Below are 21,176 nucleotides of genomic sequence, written 5' to 3' on the forward strand. Positions count from 1 at the left end.
TGGCGTCCTGTGTGGTAGTGTAATAGTTGGATAATGTTATATATGCCTCGTCTCCACTGTTGGATGATCACCTCCTGACTGGCTGAAGAGCGGTTATAGGGAAAACAGGTGTGTTAGGCTTTCTTGCTTGTACTTTGCATGATTAGTGTGTGAGCTCATTCAGAGCCGTGTGTGTAACCTGTGTAAGGCTGCAGATGCTTGCCGTCAGGGCAGACTGCAGATTGCTTGCCTGCCACTGTGAGGGGCTATTTTCCTGTTCATCTGCTGCCATGAGAAGTAGTTTTCTCCTGCCTGTTTGCTCGTTTGCCATTGTGAGACTATTAAATGGAAACGGGATGATGCTTTCTGGCTCCACAGTTCCTCTATTGTCTGCCCAAATCCATTGTGAACCTGCCTGGCCTTGGTCACCGGCATTACATCTGGCGATGTGAGCAGGATTCGGATCAAATGGGTGTGGAGCCGCTGACACTCTTAAAGGGTAGAAAGAGGAACTGCTGTTCTTGAGCATGTGGTTTTCGGTAGCTACTCTGTTGGGGGCCATGGGCTAGGTATTTTTTACAGCCCAGCAAGCAGAAACTGAAAGATCTGTGTGATAGGCTACCTGAGTTCTACGACTCCAGTGTGAGCTTGAGATTGATTATCGACAGCAGCTTGAACTGTAACAGTTGCTGGAGAAGGAGGCTGACTGCTTTCTAGAGCTTCAGTGTAAAATGCAGGCTGAACACCAGTGGTGCCTGGAATTGGAACTGTCACTTGAGAAGGAATTGAGAGTTTGAGAACTCTAGTTTGCCCTAGAAGCTGAATTATGGCATTGGCAGTTATTAGAGACATAGCTGTGGGTTCAAGAGCTTCAGTTTCAGCTTCAGGCCAAGAACTGGCAGCCACAAGAGCCGAAGCAGTTGCTGAAGAAGGAGGAAGAGGTTCGGGCTGAAACTGCCATCAGCAGACTCAGAGCCTGGCTGGTGGTCACGCAGAAGGTGAAAACTCAGCAGCCAAAAGTGACTCAGGGGCAGTCACAGCCCCCTCCACAAGTAGTTGAGTACTCTGTGGTCCGGCCTTATACCCTGACAGAGTTGATGGAGTTAGGGATGACATTCAGACAGAAACCCACTGAGTCCCTGGCAGCTTGTTTTCTGTGGTTGTGGAACATGGGTGGATAGCATCAGGCTCTCTGGAACAGAGATGGAGAGATTAGCTGCCATTACCACATAATCTTCCGTGAAGCAGTGTCTTTAGAAAGGCGATGACAACCCAGGAAACCATACCCTATTAGAATGGGTGATGGCTGCCTTTCTACGGTCTGACAGAATGCTGGAGACTTGCCAGGGCAGTAAGTCAGTGGCAGTCATATGCTGAGCTGCAGCAGGTTCTCTGGTACTGAGTATGAGGAATGCTGCTTTCAACCTGAGGTCCTGTGGGCCAGATGAGGAAGTATGTACGGCAGGGATGAGAAACTTTATTCTCTGTAGTGCCCCGTCAGCCCTTTTTGGTGTCACTAATGGCTATCTTGGGCACTGTGGGGCTTGTGGGGCAGCCCATCAATGTTGTTAAACAGATGGTGGCAGATTTTGGGGAGGTGGAGGCAGCACAGAACCAAAAGATTGTGTAGGCTGCTGTCCCTGTGACTAACAAGAGAAACTGGATTATAAAGGTTATCTGAACACAGATGTGGGTAAATTTATTGCAGCCAAGGCAGATAGAGAGAAATTGGGAGGCAGGTCTAATAAAGTCCTGTTAGAGCTTTGGTGGCAGCTTAAGCTGGAACAGAGATGCCAGCTACTGAAAAAGTGAGGAAAATGGGTGGCCCTAGCAGCTGCCAAGAAAATGGCTGGTGTTTGGGTTGCATGGCTGCAAAATTGCAGCAGCTAAGAGATCTGTCAAGGCATCACTGGCCTTAAATATGTTTGGCCTTGCCAGGCCCTGTGATGTTGTTAAGAGGTTTGAATGGGACTTGTGGCAACAGACAGTGCTTGTGGAGGGACACTGAGATCCGTTATCAAAGAGCTGTATGGCTAGTTGCCTGTAATGAACCTTCACTTTTGGTGATTTGTACAGGCAGTTCTGCTAGTGTGGATTGATCATTGAGCGGTGTAATGCACTCTTGAAGTAGGAACTGCGGCCAGAAGGGGGCACCGGCTTCCTTCCTGGATGGACACTGCTTGTGAACAGTAATGAGAGACCCTGATGGGGGAGGCTGAAGCACCTGTGGAGGCCCTCCTGCACCACACAGCTGCTCCCATCCAGGTGTAGAAACGCACCAAGGACACTTTCTTCAACGAACATGGTCCTGGACTATACAGATCTCCTACCTACGATGGGTGGCCTTGTTAGCACAGTGGGGCTAGAAGTGGGTCTCTAGTTAACTCTGTGGGCACAGTGCTTAGGGAGATGTCATTGTGAAGGGCACCTTTGTAATTGTCATTTTTGGTCTAGCTTGTGCCTTTGTAATTCGGTTGCTGTAGTCTTGACTGTTTTTGTGATACAATGTACCTCACTCCTCACACAGGGACCACTGCGGGAGATACCTGTCATGTAGATTGTGAGGTGAGCAACCCTAAAGGGGTGGAAGGTAGGAAAAACAGCTGTGTTAGGCCTGCTCACTTGTGCTTTGCCTGATTAGCATGAGCACATGGTAGAGCCACGTGTGTGTAACCTGTGTAAGACTTGCCCTCAGGGATTGCAGATGGTTTGCCTGCCACTGTGAGGGGCTGTTTTGCTGTTCATTTACCTGCTGCCATGAGAAGCAGTTTTCCCTGCCTGTTTGCTCGTTCACCATTGTGAGAATCTAGTAAACGGGAATGGGCCAATGCTTTCTGTCTCCGCCCTTCTCTGCCATCTGCCGGAATCCAATGTGAACCTGCCTGGCCTCGGTCAGTGGTGGTACAGTGGCTCGTCCACGCCTGGAGCCAGCCCAGTGGAGCGTCTTGTCCAGCTCCAGGGCAGTGGTTGCAATGTGGGCAGGTTGTGTCAGCCTCAGCGTTCAACAGCAGGTTCCACTGCCAAACTGAGAACTTCTCTACTTGCACCCCAGCTTGCACACACTGAGCCTAGACATTCGCCCTCCAATTTCTGTAATAACCGTGCTTGCATTCTTGTTCTATGCACTGAAGAACTCTTTACCCTGGCTCTACATTAATGTCTTCATTTCCGTCCTGTCTCAAGAGCAGGCTCCAAATAGAGAGAGTGTGAGTGAGCTGTCCAGCCTCACCCCCAGGCAGCTCAGACGTTTGCCTTCTAATCTTGTTAATTCAAGATAAAAATTAGCCTTAAAAATTATGCACCAAAAGGAGTGGCAGCTCTGCCAGATTTTCACCAAACCACAATTTGGCCACCTGGCTTAGTTGTGTAAAGATCACAGAGATTTCAGTTTGCACTAAGTTCAGGGAGCCACACTCACCCACAGGTGGGTGAGACAGTTGTGCTGTCTCAGTTGACTGGCCTGACTCAGGCTCCCACCTGGCCCAAGCTTGGCCTCAGCCCTAAAGTAGCAGCCCTTTTTTTCTTGTACAGAAATCATGTTAACCTTCCTAAAGGCATTATTTACAAGGAGTTCGTCTGGGGGCAGTGGCTGGTGGTTGTAGAGCCCATGTGATTGTTGGGTTAGTGCCTCCCAGTCCCCGCCGCTTCTCGTAGCTCCACAGCTACTCCCCAGTCCCCACCCTGCATGAGAAGCCTCTCTGCGTCTGCTCTTGCCTCTTCATCGTCAGGGCTCAGTTCAGCCACCAGATGGATCATATTAAAATGTAAATTGATCATGTTAAACCCTTTGCTCATCATCGAGGGGCTCCTGGCTCCCTCAGAGTAAAAGCCAAACCCTAGGGAGGTCCTCAGACCCATGTTTCTCTGTGACTCAACTCTGCCCCTTCCCCTCTCTCCAGACTCTCACACTGCCTTCCCTCCCCACTCAGTCTTTGCTCAGTGCTCACCTCACTGAGAAGGCCACAGACATCGACAGTGGCTCAGCGACGATTCCTTAGCACGTTAGGAGCAAAGAACATCAGAAAGTTGATGACTGAAAAGTGTGGTCTTCAGAACAAACTTAGTTCATTATGAACTTAAATGGTTGGGTCCAGTTGGCCAACATTTTCTTAAAGTGAAATAGAAAAATTGTAAAGGGGCAGTTTTTTGTGAAATTTGTTTTAGTGTGTGTGTGTGTGTACTGGGTCACAATAAAAAATGTGATTCTAGCCATGGGTCTCATCATAGAAGTTTGAGTGACAGCTCTTGTCTGCTGGTCATCTTGCTTATGAAGGGTGACTCGTGAGTTCAATATTCAGAAATCTCTCATAATAAACTCTGGGTATTCTGTCTAACTGAAGGGCAGATAAGCACACTTATTTCCTGGGTTTAACACTGTCTGTTGTAGTTCTTCAAGAAATCCTGTTTAAAGTGTAAAGATTCTTTTCACATTCAGTCTCGGGCACACTGGCCCTCTCTGTGCAGCCTGGAAGTAACCAACGTTTGGCTGCCATCTAGTGTTGTCTCACAGTCTAGACTTCAGGATCTCCGGGAAACTCAGACCTATGCTTAAAAGTCTCCTGTGTACCTCAGCTGACATGATGCTTTGTTGGGGTTGGGGCAGTCTTTTTTTTTTTTTTTTTTTTTTATTACAGAGGCAGAGATAGACAGGGACAGACAGACAGGAACGGAGAGAGATGAGAAGCATCAATCATCAGTTTCTCGTTGCGCGTTGCGACTTCTTAGTTGTTCATTGATTGCTTTCTCATATGTGCCTTGACCGCGGGCCTTCAGCAGACCGAGTAACCCCCTGCTGGAGCCAGGGGCCTAGGGTCTAAGCTGGTGAGCTCTTTGCTCAAGCCAGATGAGCCCGCGCTCAAGCTGGCGACCTCGGGGTCTCGAACCTGGGTCCTTCCACATCCCAGTCTGACGCTCTATCCAATGCGCCACCACCTGGTCAGGCGGTTGGGGCAGTCTTGATAGATTCAGGCCAGCCACTCCCAAACCTCATTTGGCTGGGGCAAGGGGAAAAGACAGCCCCAAACTCTGAAGATGCATTAAGGAGATTTTCTGTTTTGCTGAAGTGGTTCTGGTTCCAGGCACCCAGTGTAGAGCCATCCATACATTGATGATAGCAGTGACCTTCGTGGCTACTGGTGGGTAGGGGGACCAGGGCCTTCTGGGCCTTTTCTTTCTTTTAGAGCGTATCTGTACAACTGCACTCAATCCTGACCGTGCAGATTCCACCTGGAGCGAGGAGCAGTGGATTGGGCTTCTCTGAAATCAGTATGTATGTGTTAAGCAGTGTGTGGGATCACGAGACCAGCTATATCGCCCTCACCTCACTCATTCTTACCTTAGTCTCTGAACTGTAATAAATATTTGACTTTTGTATTTAGTAAGTAACAGTGTAGAACATAAGAGTGGCTTTTTCTTTCATGTTTTAATTAAAGAATAAAAGTTTTAAAAAAACATTTTGTATTCAGGAAAATTACTTGCAGATCAAGAAAGGATAAAAAATTTATATCACCAGAGGGGATATTGAATGGGGAATTCTTAGAAGGCTGGGAGAGAATGTGATTGCTGCCTTAGGACACACTTGGCTGGCTCAGACTCACCTTGTACTGCTGTGAAGGGTGGCATTAGGACCCACATGTAGAAGGGGGCAGATACCAGCCTGAAATAAGGTAAAACTTCCCAAGAGCCAAATAGCCAGAGGCTGAGCGGCAGAATAAGCTGCCTACAAAGGTAGTGGGCTCCCTGTCCTGGAGAGGGTTCCAGTAGGTGGTGACTGTCCACCTTGGTTATAATAGGCCCTGAGTTAGATGATTCCAGGTGCCTTCATCTATTAAAATGTATGAGCTGAGATTTTAGTCTTGGAGGGAAGGAAGAAGTAAAAAACACTTCTTTTGCGAGGGACAGAGGGATGAATAGGCAGAGTCCAAAGGATTTTTAGGGCAGTGACGCTATTCTGTATGATGCTATAACGATAGATAAATGTCATTATGCATTTCTTCCGACCCCTAGAATGTACAATATCAAGAGTGAACACTAATGTCAACTGTGGACTTTAAGTGATATTGACATGTCAGTGTGGGTTCATCATTTGTAACCAATGCACTACTTTGGTGCAGTATGTTGATAGTGGGAGAAGCTTTGTGTGGGGGAAGGTGGTATAAGAGAAATCGCTATACCTTTCCTCAATGTTACTGTGAACATAAAACTGTTCTAAAAAATAAAGTCTTTAAAAAAATAAAGTAACAGTAAAATAAACTTTCTAATACACACACACACACACACACACACACAGGTGACCCTTGAACAACGTGGGGGTTAGGGGCCCCAAAACCCTGAAGTCCAAAATGTTTTTTTTTTTTTTTTTTTTTTTTTAGAGAGACAGAGAGAAGGGGGGAGGAGGAGTGGGAAGCAACAATTTGTAGTAGTTGCTTCCCATGTGCCTTGATCGGGCAAGCCCAGGGTTTTGAACCGGTGACTTCAGTATTCCAGGTCAGCACTTTCTCCATTGCGCCACCACAGGTCAGGCTGAAGTCCAAAATTTTAATGTAACTTTTGACTTCCCCCAGACTTAACTACTAATATCCTGCTTTTGACTAGAAGCCTTACCAATGAAATAAACAGACGGTTAACACATATTTTGTATGCCACGTATTGTATACTGCATTCTTATACGAATGTTAAGCTAGAGAAAAGAAAATGTTGTTAAGAAAATCATAAGGAAGAGAAAATACTTTTATAATATTTACTGAAGAAAGTCCACATATAAGTGGACCTTTCTAGTTCAAACCTGTATTGTTCAGGGGTAAACTACATAATTTTTGAAGGAAGTGCAGTGGGATAGAACAATGTCATTTTGTGGGAGACCTGCCACCTGTGTTTGGGGCAGAAGTTTTATGACCAGTTGAACTTTTTAATAGAATAATGCATATTTGTAGTGATGTATATGCTCTGATAATATAAATGAGTATTTAACCTCTTGTTCTTTATTTAACTAGGGTCATTGGTTTCCTGGAAGCTATTGTTTGCATAAAATTTGGACAAGATCTCTTCTCTAAGACCCAGATACTCTATGTTGTGCTTTGGCTTCTTTGTGTGGTGAGTCATTATTTTTTTTACCCAAAGGGTTAGCTAACCTCGCCATGATGTCTCTTTAACAAAAAAGTCTTGTGTACCAGGGTTCCTTAGAAATTCATAGACAAGACATTCTATTTGTAATAACCTGAGATTGGTCACCAGTCTTAAGTTCAAGAATAAACAGAACCTCATGGCATCCAAAATGGTTCACTTTTACTGGGTCTAGTCAGCAGCCCTCCACAGTGCATCATACATGCATTTATTTCACTTATGGGAATTCATCTACACACGCTAAGAATTTCAGGCCTGCCGTAATGAAGGTGATCAACCGTGCAGTTTCTGGCCCGCTGGCCGGCTTTCCCAGCACAGACCCTGGAGGCTGAGCTTCTCTGAAGGCAGAGCGCTGGGACTTCAGCTCCGACTCCTGGGAGCTGAAGGACATTCCCTCACCATTATGCGAAATGAGATCTTACCTAGCTTACACATTCTGTAACTATCCTTAATTTAGTTGTTTTATTATTTTGGAGAAAAGTTTTATAAGCTTATGATTTTTTTGTTTACTTAGTTCAGAAAATTAATTTGAGCTTGCTTTATAATTATTGAAATTTTCTAATGTATTTAGAAGTAGATAGAGTGGATGACCCCTCATGTGTCCATTATCCAGCTTCAACAGTTATCAACCCAGAGCCAGTCTTGTTTCCACTAACTATCTTCACCCCAAATTATGTTGAAGCAGATTCACCTGTAGTATTTCGGGATGTATCTCTAAGAGGAGATAAGATTGCTTTTATTGTTTAATGCCACCACCATCCATTATCACATCTGAAAAAAGAATAAATAATCATTCCTTAATGCTATCAAATATCTAATCAATGTTCATATTAGTGCCATTTTCTTAAACTTTGTATTTTTAAATTTATTTGAATCAGTACCCACTTTTTACACTTGTTGGCATGCCTTTTAAGTCTCTTTCGATCTATAATTTCCTTCTATCCCTAGCTCTCTCATCTTTGCAGTTTATTTGTTGAAGAAACCATTTCTTTTGTCCTGTAGATTTTCCCACAGGCTAGATTTTACTGATTTTATCCTGTACTGTATTTAACAGATTTCTTTGTCCTCTGTATTTTCTGTAAATTGAAAGCTGTATCTAGATCAATTTCAGGTCTATTTATTTTTCTTTTGGCAACACGAAACTGTATTTTTAAAGTGTTTTGTTTTATCACCTTTCATGGTATCTAGTTTTAGGGTTACTTGTAAGAAATCGTAACTATGGCAAGGCACCTTAGCCTATTCTAGCCTATTTTATCTTGAACAACAAAAGGGAATAATGATTTCCTTTGTACTGAACCTCTAGAGTTCATGCTCAAATGTATTTTTTCTGTCCAGTGAGACTAGATGTGAGGATTGTTAGGGAAGCATGTCAGATGTCTCTGGAGATTTTAACAAGCACTTGTCACATTGCTGTCTCTGGCATGTGCACCTCAGGTAACATGACCTACTGCCCTCACCTGGTACCAGAGGGTCCCCAGAGAGGTGGAGGCAGGACGAACTCCTGGGACACGGCAGGGGCACTTCTCACCAAAGCCCCCTCCCCACCAGGGCATCAGTGGTCAGAATGCTCTTCTCCTCAGTGCCATGTCTGAGAAGTCCTCTCTGATCACCCCGCCTTCAAGGCCCCCACCCATCTTTCCCTTTAAGTTTTAGAGGGAAAAAGCTCTCTGTTTTACTTATTTGACACTTGACATATGCTTCTTTATGTTGCTGGCTTCAGATCTGCATTTGTGTCTTTGTGATTATAACCTTATTCAGGACGTGCACCACTTCCGGTCCTCCCAGTGATCTCTCCCTCACTTAGCATAGTCCCCTGTATGGCCGTTATCCCCTCACACAACACTTCGTGCGTGCTCCTCAAAGCTGTACCTGATGCTAGACCCCCACAGACAGATGATGGTGATAATGAGATTTATTAATGCTTACCATGTGCAGACAGTGTTCTAAGCCCTTCTCATGAATTGCACATTTCTTTACACTTTGAGGGGAGGTACTTTATTAGCCCTCTTTTATTGATGAATGACTAAAGGCACAAAGTTTCACTACCTTGCCCCAGGTCACACCGAGGGTAAGTTGCCACTCGAGGGTAAGAGGCAGCACTCAAACCCAGACATTCTGGTGAGAGATCTCCTGCTTCCCTCCAAGGGTACCCCCTCCAGGTTGGTCCCCACATCCAGACCAGAATTATACATGCAAAGGAATGACGGCGACATGTACTAAGTATCACGAAAGGCCTGTGCATGGAGCTGCGTGAGCACTGGAGAGAGCACCAGGCGAGGTGGAGAGTTGGCGGGGGCTCCCTGCTGATAATGAGTGAGCAGGACTTGGAGAGACCACGGAGAACGGCCCTCCCATCCCTCAGGTGCCCCAGCTGAGAACCCGGGAGGCCGCCTTCTCTCCTTGGTCACTCTTTGAATCAGCAGGGCACCGGGTTCTAGTCATTGAGCCATGTACCCATGTGCCCTCTCATTCCCACTGCCTTTACAGCTGTCTAGACACTGATTTGCTGTTCACTCTGCCTTTAGTTCCATCTCTACACTGCTGCCAAAGCGATTTTCCAGAATTCAGATTGGCATCTCTTCCCCCTGCTCAGAACCATTCCCTGTTTGGGGGGCTTGAGAGGGTCCAGTAGTACAATATTTTCCACAACCACATTCAGAATGATTAAGAGACAGGCGGAGTGGGAGAAGGACCTGGGGATCAGAGTAACATCTGTATTACTGAAATTCCACACTCTTCAGCATCAGTTCAAATAGTGAACCCCAGGATCAGACACACTCTCCAGCCCCAGGAAGCAGGCCTCCCCACATTGTGCTGGTGGCCTTGCACCCGGGGAGGGAGAAAGTGCCCAGCTTCCTTCTCTGGGATTCATCAGTCGGTGAAGAGACAGTCCTCCCTAGAGAAGGAGTGTAGGGTGTGGAAAAGCAGGAGCATTAGACCAGGAAAGCTCCCTCTGTGTAGAGATAAATATCAAGAAGGAAGAAGGATCCCAACCACAAACCTACCAGCTGAAATAGGAAAGCTTGCCTGTGTGGTTAGGACCACATCATCTGGGTCATCTGTCATACACACCCATATGTAGTCTACTCGGCCACCACCAGCTCCTCTTAGTTACCTCAGAGTCAGCTTTCCAGATGTGTGCCATCACTCAGGATGGTGTCTTTTCTGATCTGAATGCTTTCCCCTGCTTCCTCTAGCTAGTAAATCTCATGGCAAGTCCAAACTTAAATGCCCGCCATCCATGAAATACACCCCAACCTACAAGGAAGACTAGATAGCTCCCTCCTCAGGGACCAGCTGCATTTTACACATATTTCTTTGAGTTTTAAACCCAGTATAATTTGTGGTGTTTATGTCTATCTCCTCAATGTTACACTTTTTTCTCATTAGGTATAAATTTTTTTCTCCGGTTGTCCCCACTGACCTGCACAACACCTGATGCCTAGGAAACATTCCACACATGCATGGATAGTACAGGAATGAGTTCAAGGACAGAGACCGGGAGATGTACAGGCAGCCTGAGAGGTGCACATGTGCAGTGACATGAAACTATGCCAGTGCCCAGCGTTTTGAGGGAGATGGGGGCCAAGAGTGAGGAGAACTTGGAGAAGGAGAGGATAGGGCACCTCCACTTAGGAGGACTTTGTGTGTCTGCTTAGGACTTTGTGTGTTAGGGTAGGAGACTTTAAGATTTTTCAGTGGCAGAACAACATCTCACAGAAAGTGGAGGGTGAGAGAGTCTAGAGCAGGGCTAGTCAACCTTTTTATACCTACCGCCCACTTTTGTATCTCTGTTAGTCGTAAAATTTTCTAACCACCCACCGGTTCCACAGTCATGGTGATTTATAAAGTAGGGAAGTAACTTTACTTTATAAAATTTATAAAGCAGAGTTATAGCAAGTTAAAGCATATAATAATAATTACTTACCAAGTACTTTATGTCAGATTTTCACTGTTTGGCAGAATAAATCTTTATAAAACAACTTACTATAGTTAAATCTATCTTTTTATTTATACTTTGGTTGCTCCGCTACTGCCCACCATGAAGCTGGAACGCCCACTAGTGGGCAGTAGGGCCCAGGTTGACTACCACTGGTGTAGAGGGAAGAAGGGTTTGCGGACAGGTGTGGGCTGAGGGTGTTGCAGGGTACTAAGTGAGCAATGGCTGAGGCTTAACCAGGGCAGTGGCATTAAAGATGCAGAGAAAAGTCTGGGTTTGAGAACTGCTCAAGAGGTCAACTCCACAGGACTCCATCCCTATGGTAGCTGGGAAGGGACTTGAGGTTTCTCCAGCTTGTGCCCTTGGGTTGCTGTCGGTGCTAGTTACAGATTGGGGATATCAAAGAAGTCCCTTGAGAGGAGAGGAATTTGGTTGGGGCATTGGGGTATAGAGACCCTTAAAACTTACAGATGAAGCCCTGGCCAGTTGGCTCAGGGGATAGAGTGTCAGCCCAGCGTGCGGATGTCCTGGGTTTGATCCCTGTTAGGGCACACATGAGAAGTGACTATCTGCTTTTCTTGCCTCCTTCTCCCCTTCTCTGGCTCTTCCCCTTTCTTAGCCAGTGGCTCAACTGGTTTGAGCATCAGCCCTGGGCACTGAGGTTGGTCCAAGCATCAGCCTCAGGCACTGAAGATAGCTTGGTTGATTTGAGCATTACCCCAGATGGGGGTTGCCAGGTGGATCCTGGTCCAGGCACAAGCAGAAGTCTGTCTATCTCCCCTCCTCTCACTTAAAAAAACCCAAAACACTTACAGATAAAAGTGTCCTGTATCATTGGAAATTTCAGTCTGTCCAGTAACATTGGATAGACTCAATCAGCAGTGGCTACGGAAGAGTTGGGGCCATGGGTGTGTAGGGCACAGCTGGAGCCATTGGATTAGGATAAGGACATAGCGAGGGGAAGAAAAGCTTGCTGAGGGTGGAACTCTGTGGAGCAGCCACATTTAAAGGAAAGGCTGGGGCAGAGAAACAGCCATTAGGGAGCAGGACTTTGAAAACAAGCAGAGGCCCCCAAATGGTGTTATCAGTGATGAGTGCCATATCTGAAATGAGGCCATTGGCCGGGATGATTAGGGGTCTCCGCTGCCTTGCACATTACCAGTTAAGGGAGAAGAATGGAAACAAGATCCTGGTGCTTTTTTGTATTCATGGCCTTTATTAAAGATCAAGACTGATCTCAAACTCAGAAGTGAGGCAAACATTCAATAAAGGAGTGTTAAGTTACGTACACCATGCTTCCCACATTTCTCAGAGGAACAAAGCCCATAATTATTCTCCTTGCTTGGTGAAGGGAACATGTCTGGAATTCTAGATAAATGCGGGAGCAGAGAGCTGTCTGCTGGCTAATAAGCTCCTGCAGCAGCAGTTGTCTGATCAGGTCTGGTGAGTTTGTGTGCACACTGGCATGATGTACAGGCCAGGCTGGTTCTACGCCCTCATTGCTGCCACAGCCTTGGCTCTCACCCCTCACATTTCTCTTCTCTTTCTTTAAACAAAATCTATTGCTGTTTTAAATTTAGGCCTTGACATTTTAAGAAAAAAAAAATTTAGGCCTTGACATTTTAAGTGGGTACTTGCCTAGATTTCCACAGGTGTGATTGCAAACCCCAAATTGCACACTTTTGTCTCCTAGGACAAGTATGAAATGGACCCTTTGTAGCCAGGTGAAGTGGTGACTTTGGCAGCCACAGCAGGCCCTTTGTGTGGTATTTGTGATGATAAGCTCCCCCCCTGCCAGTGTCAGCCTGTCCCCTGCAGAGCAGTCTGCCCAGCTGCCCTGCCTGTCCTCCCACAGGTGGTTCTGGGGAAGGAAGGGGAAGAGCCTCACTCAGCTGCCATCTGATGGGCAGAATTCAAAATGGCAGCCCAGCCCTCACTGCTCCTATTGGTCTAGTGCGGTGAACTTTTTCCCCAATCCACCCAACCTCCCCCTCTTTGTGAAACATAGGATGGCCTGTTTTGTTCCTTGTATGGGACCTAACACATGCACAAGCTAATACACTGCAAGAATACTCATCTACTCTATAGATAGATGCTATTTTGCATATGTTATCTCTCTGCCATGCTGCTCTTCCCACTTCATTGATATGGAGGGAGAAGGCCAATTAGAGCACTCAGACTCGTCTCTTTTTTTTTTTTTTTTTAAACAGACACAGAATCAGAGAGAGGGACAGATAGGGACAGACAGGCAGGAACGGAGAGAGATGGGAAGCATCAGTTTTTCGTTGCAACACCTTAGTTGTTCATTGATTGCTTTCTCATACGTGCCCTGACCGTGGGCCTATAGCAGACTGAATAACCCCTTGCTCGAGCCAGCGACCTCGGGTGCAAGCTGGTGAGTTTTGCTCAAACCAGATGAGCCCGCGCTCAAGCTGGTGACCTCGGGGTCTCGAACCTGGATCCTTGCATCCCAGTCCAATGCTCTATCCACTGCACCACTGCCTGGTCAGGCAGGCTCTTCTCTTTTGACACTGAAGGTGATCTGTGTCCCCAGCAGACACTTAGTAAACATCATTAACTGAAAAGAACTGGGCCTGAGCTGTACCACCAGCTGCAGCGCTGAGGATTCCCAGCCCTGCCTTCCTGGCACTGCGTCTCCTCCCTCCAGACTGGGGCCCCGCAGAGCAGAAGCTGTGGGTGTTGGCTGTTCCTGTGGTGCTCTTCATTCTCTGGGGATGGATGAGTGGATGATGAATGGGTAGAAATGTGAAGGTTTATAGGCATAAAGTCAGTATTTATCTCAACAGCCAACCCTACATGTTGTGTCCAGGGATACCTGTAGGCCTGTGTTCTGACTCCAGTTTTGCCACATACTAGCTATGTGTCCTCAACAGGGCCATTTTCATTTCTATTTGGTGAAATGAGTTGGAATTAATGATTTGTGTTGACCCTTTTAGATTTAAAGTTATGATTCTTAGAATGAAAATTATTCCTCAAGAAGAGAAGGTTCCACCACAATTTCACACCCGTCCCCACAGTTGGGGCGAGGTGTCAGGTCCTCAGGAAGATGGAGGTTGGGCGGCACAGCTGGCGTGGTATAAACGGGTCCTAAAGCAATGCGTTCTGAAAAAATGTGAGGCCTGGCCAAGATCCACCTGTCCTCACTCTCCGGTCACACGCTCCCTCCTTTACTGCTCAGTCTGGGCAGCCGGGAACTCTCCCCCGACTCTGTTTCTGGACCATTTTAGACTTCCGATTCTTATAGAAGCTGTTCTTCCCTTCCATTAGCGTATAATTTAGGGTGTGGTGCAGGGTGGGTGGGGATGAGAGGGGGCAAGTAGAGGTTCTTGGTTATCCTTGCCTTCTCCATGGGCCACTCCCTTCTCATTTTACTCAGGGGTTTACAAGGCATTTTTATTTTGTCTTTACTTTCCCGTCTACTTAAACAACAAAAACAAAAGCTGTCAGAACTGGGGTCAGGCTGGGACCACTGAGACTAAACAGCAGTGCCAAGCCGGGCAGCAGGTCCCGCTGTGTGGTGCCACAGACACAGGGGGCGCTTGCCTGCATGCCCTCTAGACTGTGCCCAGACTGAATGAAACTGCTTTTTTGTTCAGAAGTCGTCTTCCCCTCAGAAACTGACAAACGGAGTCTTTATATGTCTCCCGGTGATGGGATGGGAGAGGATGGGCCATGAAACCAGAAATACAGCCAAGAACCCTGTATGTCCTCTTGAACAGAACCTGCAAGGCCCTCCAGAGAATGCATCCACTTATCCCACATGTAAACGTGGTTTGTGTTCTGTCAGCACAGTCACAAATAATAATTGCTCTCCTAACTGTCCTCGTCAAAAGCTTTGGGGATACCCCCAATTCATCTCCGGGGTGCATCTCTGCCACATGTAGCCATTTTGTAACCAGCATCCTAGGAGAAATGGCAGAAACACACATAGCTGTCTTTTGTGAATCCCCATTGAAACCCACAAGTTCTGGGAAATGGAATTTGTGCAACATCGTTTATAGAATGTGCTTGTTTTTCCCTTCCAGGCTTTCACCACCTTCCTGTGTCTGTACGGCATGGTGTGGTATGCAGAGCACTACGGTCACCGGGACAAGGTACGGGAGGGAAGGCGGAGGTGGTCTGTATTTACAGCAGTGACGTCTGGTTTGGAGTGTTAGCGCAGAGCACGTTTGTATGAGAATGCGGCATGGCCCGTGTGTGAGAGCTGGGCCTCAGCCTCGCCGTGTAGAAACTGAACCTGTTCAGAATTACTCAGAATTCATTCTCTGTCAGCTGGCCATGCTTGTAACTGCCCCATTCCATAGGTCAGTATATTTATCCTCCTTTTATAAGAGATTTAAAACTTAACTTTTTTTATTTATTTATTTTTTTATTTTTTTATTTTTCTGAAGCTGGAAACAGGGAGAGACAGTCAGACAGACTCCCACATGCGCCTGACCGGGATTCACCTGGTACGCCCACCAGGGGCGACGCTCTGCCCATCAGGGGGCGATGCTCTGCCCCTCCGGGGCGTTGCTCTGCGGCGACCAGAGCCACTCTAGCACCTGGGGCAGAGGCCAAGGAGCCATCCCCAGCGCCCGGGGCATCTTTGCTCCAATGGAGCCTTGGCTGCGGGAGGGGAAGAGAGAGACAGAGAGGAAGGAGGGGGGGTGGAGAAGCAAATGGGCGCTTCTCCTATGTGCCCTGGCCGGAAATCGAACCCGGGTCCCCTGCACGCCAGGCCGAGGCTCTACCGCTGAGCCAACCGGCCAGGGCCTTAAAACTTAACTTTTTGTTTAAAAAAAAACACTGTGTGGAGCGCCCTGGACCAGGATTTGGAAGGCTGGATCTTATTCCTGGCCCTTCCACTTGGTGCAGGCCTCTTTTTGTGCCCTGGCTGGAGCTTTCACTGTAAGATGCCTGCCCTGCCCACCGCAAGTAGATAATGAGGATTAAAATAGGGAATAGATGTGTGTGGGCTGAAAACGCTGTAGCAGTTTTAGCTGTAATTTTTAAAGTAAAATAACATCTTTTGTCTTTTATTCATACCTTTAGCCTGAGGAACTAAAGGTACTTTTTAGAATTTATTCTGCATCACCTGGGAGATAACCTTCATTTCGTAGATGAGAAACATAAGCAGGAGGAGGTTGTGTCATATGGTGATGGTGGTGGTAGTGACCCTGAGCCAGGAGAGGCAGGGACAGAAGCACCTCACATGTTTCCTGCCACCCCCCCCCCACCCCCGAGAGAACTTCAGATTCCATCACTAAGCTTGCCTCTCTCCCTAGACCTACTCGGAATGTGAAGACGGCACCTACAGCCCAGATATTTCCTGGCCTCATGGGAAAGGTACCAAAGGTATTTCTTTCTTGCTCATTGTTTAGAACTTGACTGGGTCCTGCCCTTCCCAAGGCCCAGTAAGGAACTTCAGAATCGATATTTCACCTCTGAATGTTGAAAATATGCCCTGACGGGCCTCAGACCTCCTCGTGGCATGGCTCCTGTTACCTACTGAGAAACGGGCAGAGTGCTCACAGCATCTGCCCAGGGAACCTGCTTCGTAAGAAGAGGCACCACATAGTTCCGCCTGTTCTGAGGCAGGAGGACGGTACAAGGCCCACATGTCTCAAGCATCCTGATGGGAGTGCTCTTCTTCTTGGCTTTTATTGTGAATGAAATGGGTTAGGAAGAATTGTGAGCCAGGAGGAAAAGCCTTTCAAAAGAGGTGGACCAGTGTATCACAATTATTCAAGAGGCAAGCCAGTAGAAGAGGGATGTCAATGGTGTAGGCGGGCTCTCCCGTTGGCCTCTCTCCAAGGAGCAGTTTGGAGCCACCGGGTTATTTTAAAGAATGAGGCACCTGGAGCAACGACACTGAGGAGGCTCCCCTGGACAGCATTTTCTTGCTAATTCTTATGAGCTGATTGGAGTGCTTGACTGAAAGGAGAGAATTATGAATACTAAAGGCTGTGAATTTTGGCTCACAGAATTGCTCAGAGAAACAGTGGGACTGGGGAGGGGAAAGCACTGTTGTCACGGTTGCCCCTGAGTTCTTTCGAGGTCAGGCTTTGAGAGCTCTCCGCTAGCAAGGCGCCGCTGCCGAGTTGCCACTTTCTTCTTTTGGAGACGGCTTTTACTGAATCAAAAAGTTGATCGGCAACTGTTTAGAACAGAGTCCAAAGTGGGCAGAGGGGCTCCCCAGAGCTCCGATTCACAACCAGCCCCTTCAGATCAGGCCCTGGCACTTTCCAAGAGAGAAAGGGAGGAAGAAAATAAGGAAAGCAAAAGAAATAAACATTTTAGAGCAGTAAAAGTGTCTCTTGGACTAAGCCAAATGCTACTTACAATGGAGATTGGAACCCTCAGAACTTTCTTTTAGCGGCTGTCTCAGGTGGAGGTTTTCTTTGGGGCGGGGGCAGAGCCCTGGGACAACGGCCCTTTTGGCCTGGCTGCTAGGCAGGGGTTGGCCATGTACACAGCCCAAGAGTAGAGCCAACCCAATGCCAGGAAGTCTGCCGGCCTGCCAAGCCGTGCACATCTCCAAGTGGAATGCCCACCCCTGCCCCAACCCCCCCAGCCCCACCCTCCACCCGGCTGGTGCCTGCTGAGGCTCAGCGCTCAGGTGATGTAGAAGTCCTCTGAGCTCTCAAGTAATACACGGTGACAGATAATGTCCCTGTGGACTGTGAGCGTCTTGAGTACATGTGACGTCTTCCTGGTGTGGCTCCAGCGCTCTGATACGAGCAGATTTGTAAAAGTGGCCTCCAGATCAAATGATAGAGGACATGTGATAACTTTAATATTTTTAAAGTCAAGAATCCTGTCCAACTTAGGATTCAGAAACTCAGGTGTGTAGAAAACTAGGTAATTCATTCTTTGGTTGTAAGGGTAGACTTGACCCCTTAGGTGTGAATTGTCCCTCCTTTGTGCTTTGATTTCATTTGTACTCCCACTTCTGATTCCTATCACCATATCCACGATTCACCCTACACAGAGTGTGAATGCAGGAATTCTCCAAACTCTCACCCCAGACTTTGTGTGCCTTACAAAGCCAGGCACCACCTGCTGCTGTGCTACTCTAGTTCAGCCCTGGGGTTTCAGTGCCTTGCCTTAATTTATTAATGAGGCCGCTAGGTGGAGCACAAGTATCAGTGGAAGAGCCTGCACTTGATCGACAGGCCTTTGGGATGCTGAGCAGGGACAGCTACACTTCTGAGTGAGCCTGGGAACCCCAGATCCCACAGTGACCATGATGTTCTGTTCTGATTCCTTTGGCCAGGTTCTGAAGACAGCCCACCCAAGCACCCAGGCAACAATGAAAGCCATTCTTCCAGAAGAAGGAATCGACATTCCAAATCAAAAGTCACCAACGGAGTTGGAAAGAAATGAAAAGACCCTGGTTAATCAAAGATGTTCCAGAGAGTGCCTAGAACTGAGAGGGAAACGGAATCATTTGGACCTCCCTGCTAGGAGGTCAAAACATACAGTGCAAACAGGAAGAGGAGAGGGGACTTTGGGGGTGGGTGTCATTATTTGAGGGTGTAAGTCTTGTTTCCCACAGATGCGGCCACATCAGGCAGACCGCTGCCTGGGGTCCTTTGCCAAGGTGGGGTCTCTTTTAATGTCAGCATTTGGCATGTGGTCACCAGTAGCAAGCAGTACAGTGTATTTGAAGGAAAAGGTAGCTATTTTCTCACAGTTGCCAAGAGCAGCTTTGTGCTTGTGAGTGTTGTGGATACAGGTTCAACATCTTCGTTCAGACAGGGCATTCACCATACAGTTAAATGGACTGGGCATCAGTTTGTTTTATGAATCTGCCTTTCCATTTGATTGGTTTACATTCAGGCCACTTTTTTGTCTGTTATCTCTTTGTTTTTAAGTTTGGATGCTTAAAAACCTTCACAAGCCACTGCTGAAACTGAACTGGGGACAGCTCCCCTTTCTTTCAGAAAAAGAATAGGGAGAGCTTCGGTGTTACTGTTTAGCAAACCTCATCCCGTCTTTAGGGCCGTAAACCACACAGCAGGTATAACCCGGTCTGAGGAGAGGTCAGCTACCCACATAGAATCCGGGCTTCAGATCAGAACCTTTTCTGTACCATTCCGACCGCCGCTGTCCATACTCCCCACAGTGCACAGAAGTGGACCTACTCGAGAGGCAGTGCACACCCAGCTTCTCCCACATACAGGTGCCTTTCACATTCTGTTTGTTCTCCTGTGGCGTGTTGCAGACCTTGTCTTTTACTCCTGTGTGAGGTGCTGGTGAGTAGCCTTTCATTCATGCTATGCCCTGAATGTTTACCTGGATAGTTCATCACCTCTGATGGTCCCTTGTTTTAAATAAAACAATTCACAGTAAAGCCTGTCAAAGATCTGTCTCTGTAAAATGCTCATTTCTCTACAACATATTGGTATTTTCCTCTGTTTATCAGCAATCATGGTATTTTTGAAGTGACATTGTGATAGTATTACTATGTATTTTATATGGTAAGAAGAAAAAGAAAGGATTTTGGGGTGCTGAAAGACACATATGTCCTATTTCCTAAACTTCCCAAGTGGTCAGTAGGAAATGAACAATACAATCATTGTTTTTTCTCTGTGGCAATGGTTACATCAACCAAGTGGATTTTTTTCCTCTAACAAGTGTCTAGTACCCAGCGGATTGGCTTATAGATATATATGAACGTGCTGAAAGCAGTCCTTTTGTTCCCTCGTTTCTCAGAGCACAAAGGTTTCCATGTCTTTTCTCCCTTTCAGGAAATCTTTAACCATAGAAGTGTAATGTTTTCCTTTTTCTGCAGAAGAATTCCAGGGTGAGGGGGTTAAGTGAAGCATGCAAGCTGGGGTCACAGCCCGTGTTCTGGGCCTCTGGCAACCACTGGTTGAGAGTCTCACCCAGACTGGCTGGGCAGTGGCCTGCCGGCACAGGGAGAAGGGGCCGCAGCTCTGAGCTGTCACATGCTGTCCTTGTAGCTGCGCCATCCTTCCCCTGGAAGCACTGAGGAGAGGCAGGGAGGGGCGGTCTCAGGATATATTGTGTTACTTTGAAGGCAGGTGAGTTTGTTTCATTTTCCCCCCGTATTTTGCTCTTCTGAGGACCGAGTGTTTCTGTGTGTCCTGCACGTGTTTGCCTCGGCTCTGCCTCCGCGTGCCTGGGCCACTTCCGTATGTGTCTGCGAGGCTGTTTTCCGGGAGAGTTGGGCCTACCATTTTCCTGCTCCCCTAATTATTAGCTGATTAATAGCTCATTTCCCTTCTCCAAGGCCAGCAGAGAGGGAGGCACCTGTTTAGCATGTGGTGACTCTGAATTTCCAGTGGAATATGCAGAGTGCACGCGAGACAGTTTTCCCTCTGCAGCTTTGTACTAAACGGCCAGGAAAGGGCTTAGATACTTTCCGTGCCCTCTTTTGGAGTTTAAACTTTCCTTTTTTTCAATGAGAATCTCAGCTACAGTGGTTACAAAGCCAGTGCTTTCCATGGCTGGCCAGACGCACAGCTGCTATGCCTCCCAGAAACCAGAGTGCAGGGTTTGGCGTACTTTCCCACTGTTTCTATGAAAACGGACCTCACCTTAATGGAAATAGAATACTTGTTTCAGAGACCTCATTTAATATTGGAAATTACTTAATTGCAAATTATCACATGCTCGTCATTATCAGCTGCCCTGTTAAAAGACCATTAGTGTGGACGTAGTGCAGGAAGAATGCTTTCTGCATCTTTCTCCTTCAGTGGCATGGCAGTGAATGTTAGGTATGTTGCCCTTTGTCACTCTTGTTCTTTCAATGGCCTCTCCCTGTTTTTCTGTTGTCTTTTATCGCCATTTGTAAAAGCCTTGCCCCAACTACTCCCACTGCAGTGCTAGGATATTTCAGTGACCTCTTAGCATTTCAATGATAAAAAAACATCCTGTAAATGTCAGTCTTATTTCCACTAGGATGGCTTCGATAGAGAGCTCATGAGTCAAGCTCTCATCCAGGAGAAATAAAAGAAAGTTCTGTACCAAATCCATCAGGTTCGGACCTATTGGTCTTCCCTCAGAAGCTGCTTTGCGGCATCTCTAAGTGATAACTCTTGTCAATTCTCTGCCTTTGGGACTGGACACCCTTGTTTTGTTTATAATAGTGCACTTGGGCAGA

At 47.0% G+C, this 21,176-nt stretch overlaps 1 protein-coding gene across 2 annotated transcripts in view; it reads left to right on the forward strand.

Moving 5' to 3' along the window:
• PTDSS1 (phosphatidylserine synthase 1) overlaps window positions 1-19,410 on the forward strand; it is an 81,884-nt gene extending 62,474 nt beyond the window's left edge. Inside the window, exons 10-13 of one of the 2 annotated variants that reach the window (XM_066379177.1) lie at window positions 6,972-7,071; window positions 15,088-15,156; window positions 16,330-16,390; window positions 18,321-19,410. In XM_066379177.1, coding sequence (XP_066235274.1) covers window positions 6,972-7,071; window positions 15,088-15,156; window positions 16,330-16,390; window positions 18,321-18,430 — 340 coding nt within the window. In that variant the 3' untranslated portion in view covers window positions 18,431-19,410. Of the gene's footprint in view, window positions 1-6,971; window positions 7,072-15,087; window positions 15,157-16,329; window positions 16,400-18,320 lie in introns of both variants that reach the window. The other variant, XM_066379176.1, reaches the window with a different exon arrangement.
• The last annotated feature ends 1,766 nt before the right edge of the window (window positions 19,411-21,176 follow it).

Source organism: Saccopteryx leptura, chromosome 3 (assembly GCF_036850995.1).
Source record: "Saccopteryx leptura isolate mSacLep1 chromosome 3, mSacLep1_pri_phased_curated, whole genome shotgun sequence".
In the NCBI taxonomy this organism is placed as follows: domain Eukaryota; kingdom Metazoa; phylum Chordata; class Mammalia; order Chiroptera; family Emballonuridae; genus Saccopteryx; species Saccopteryx leptura.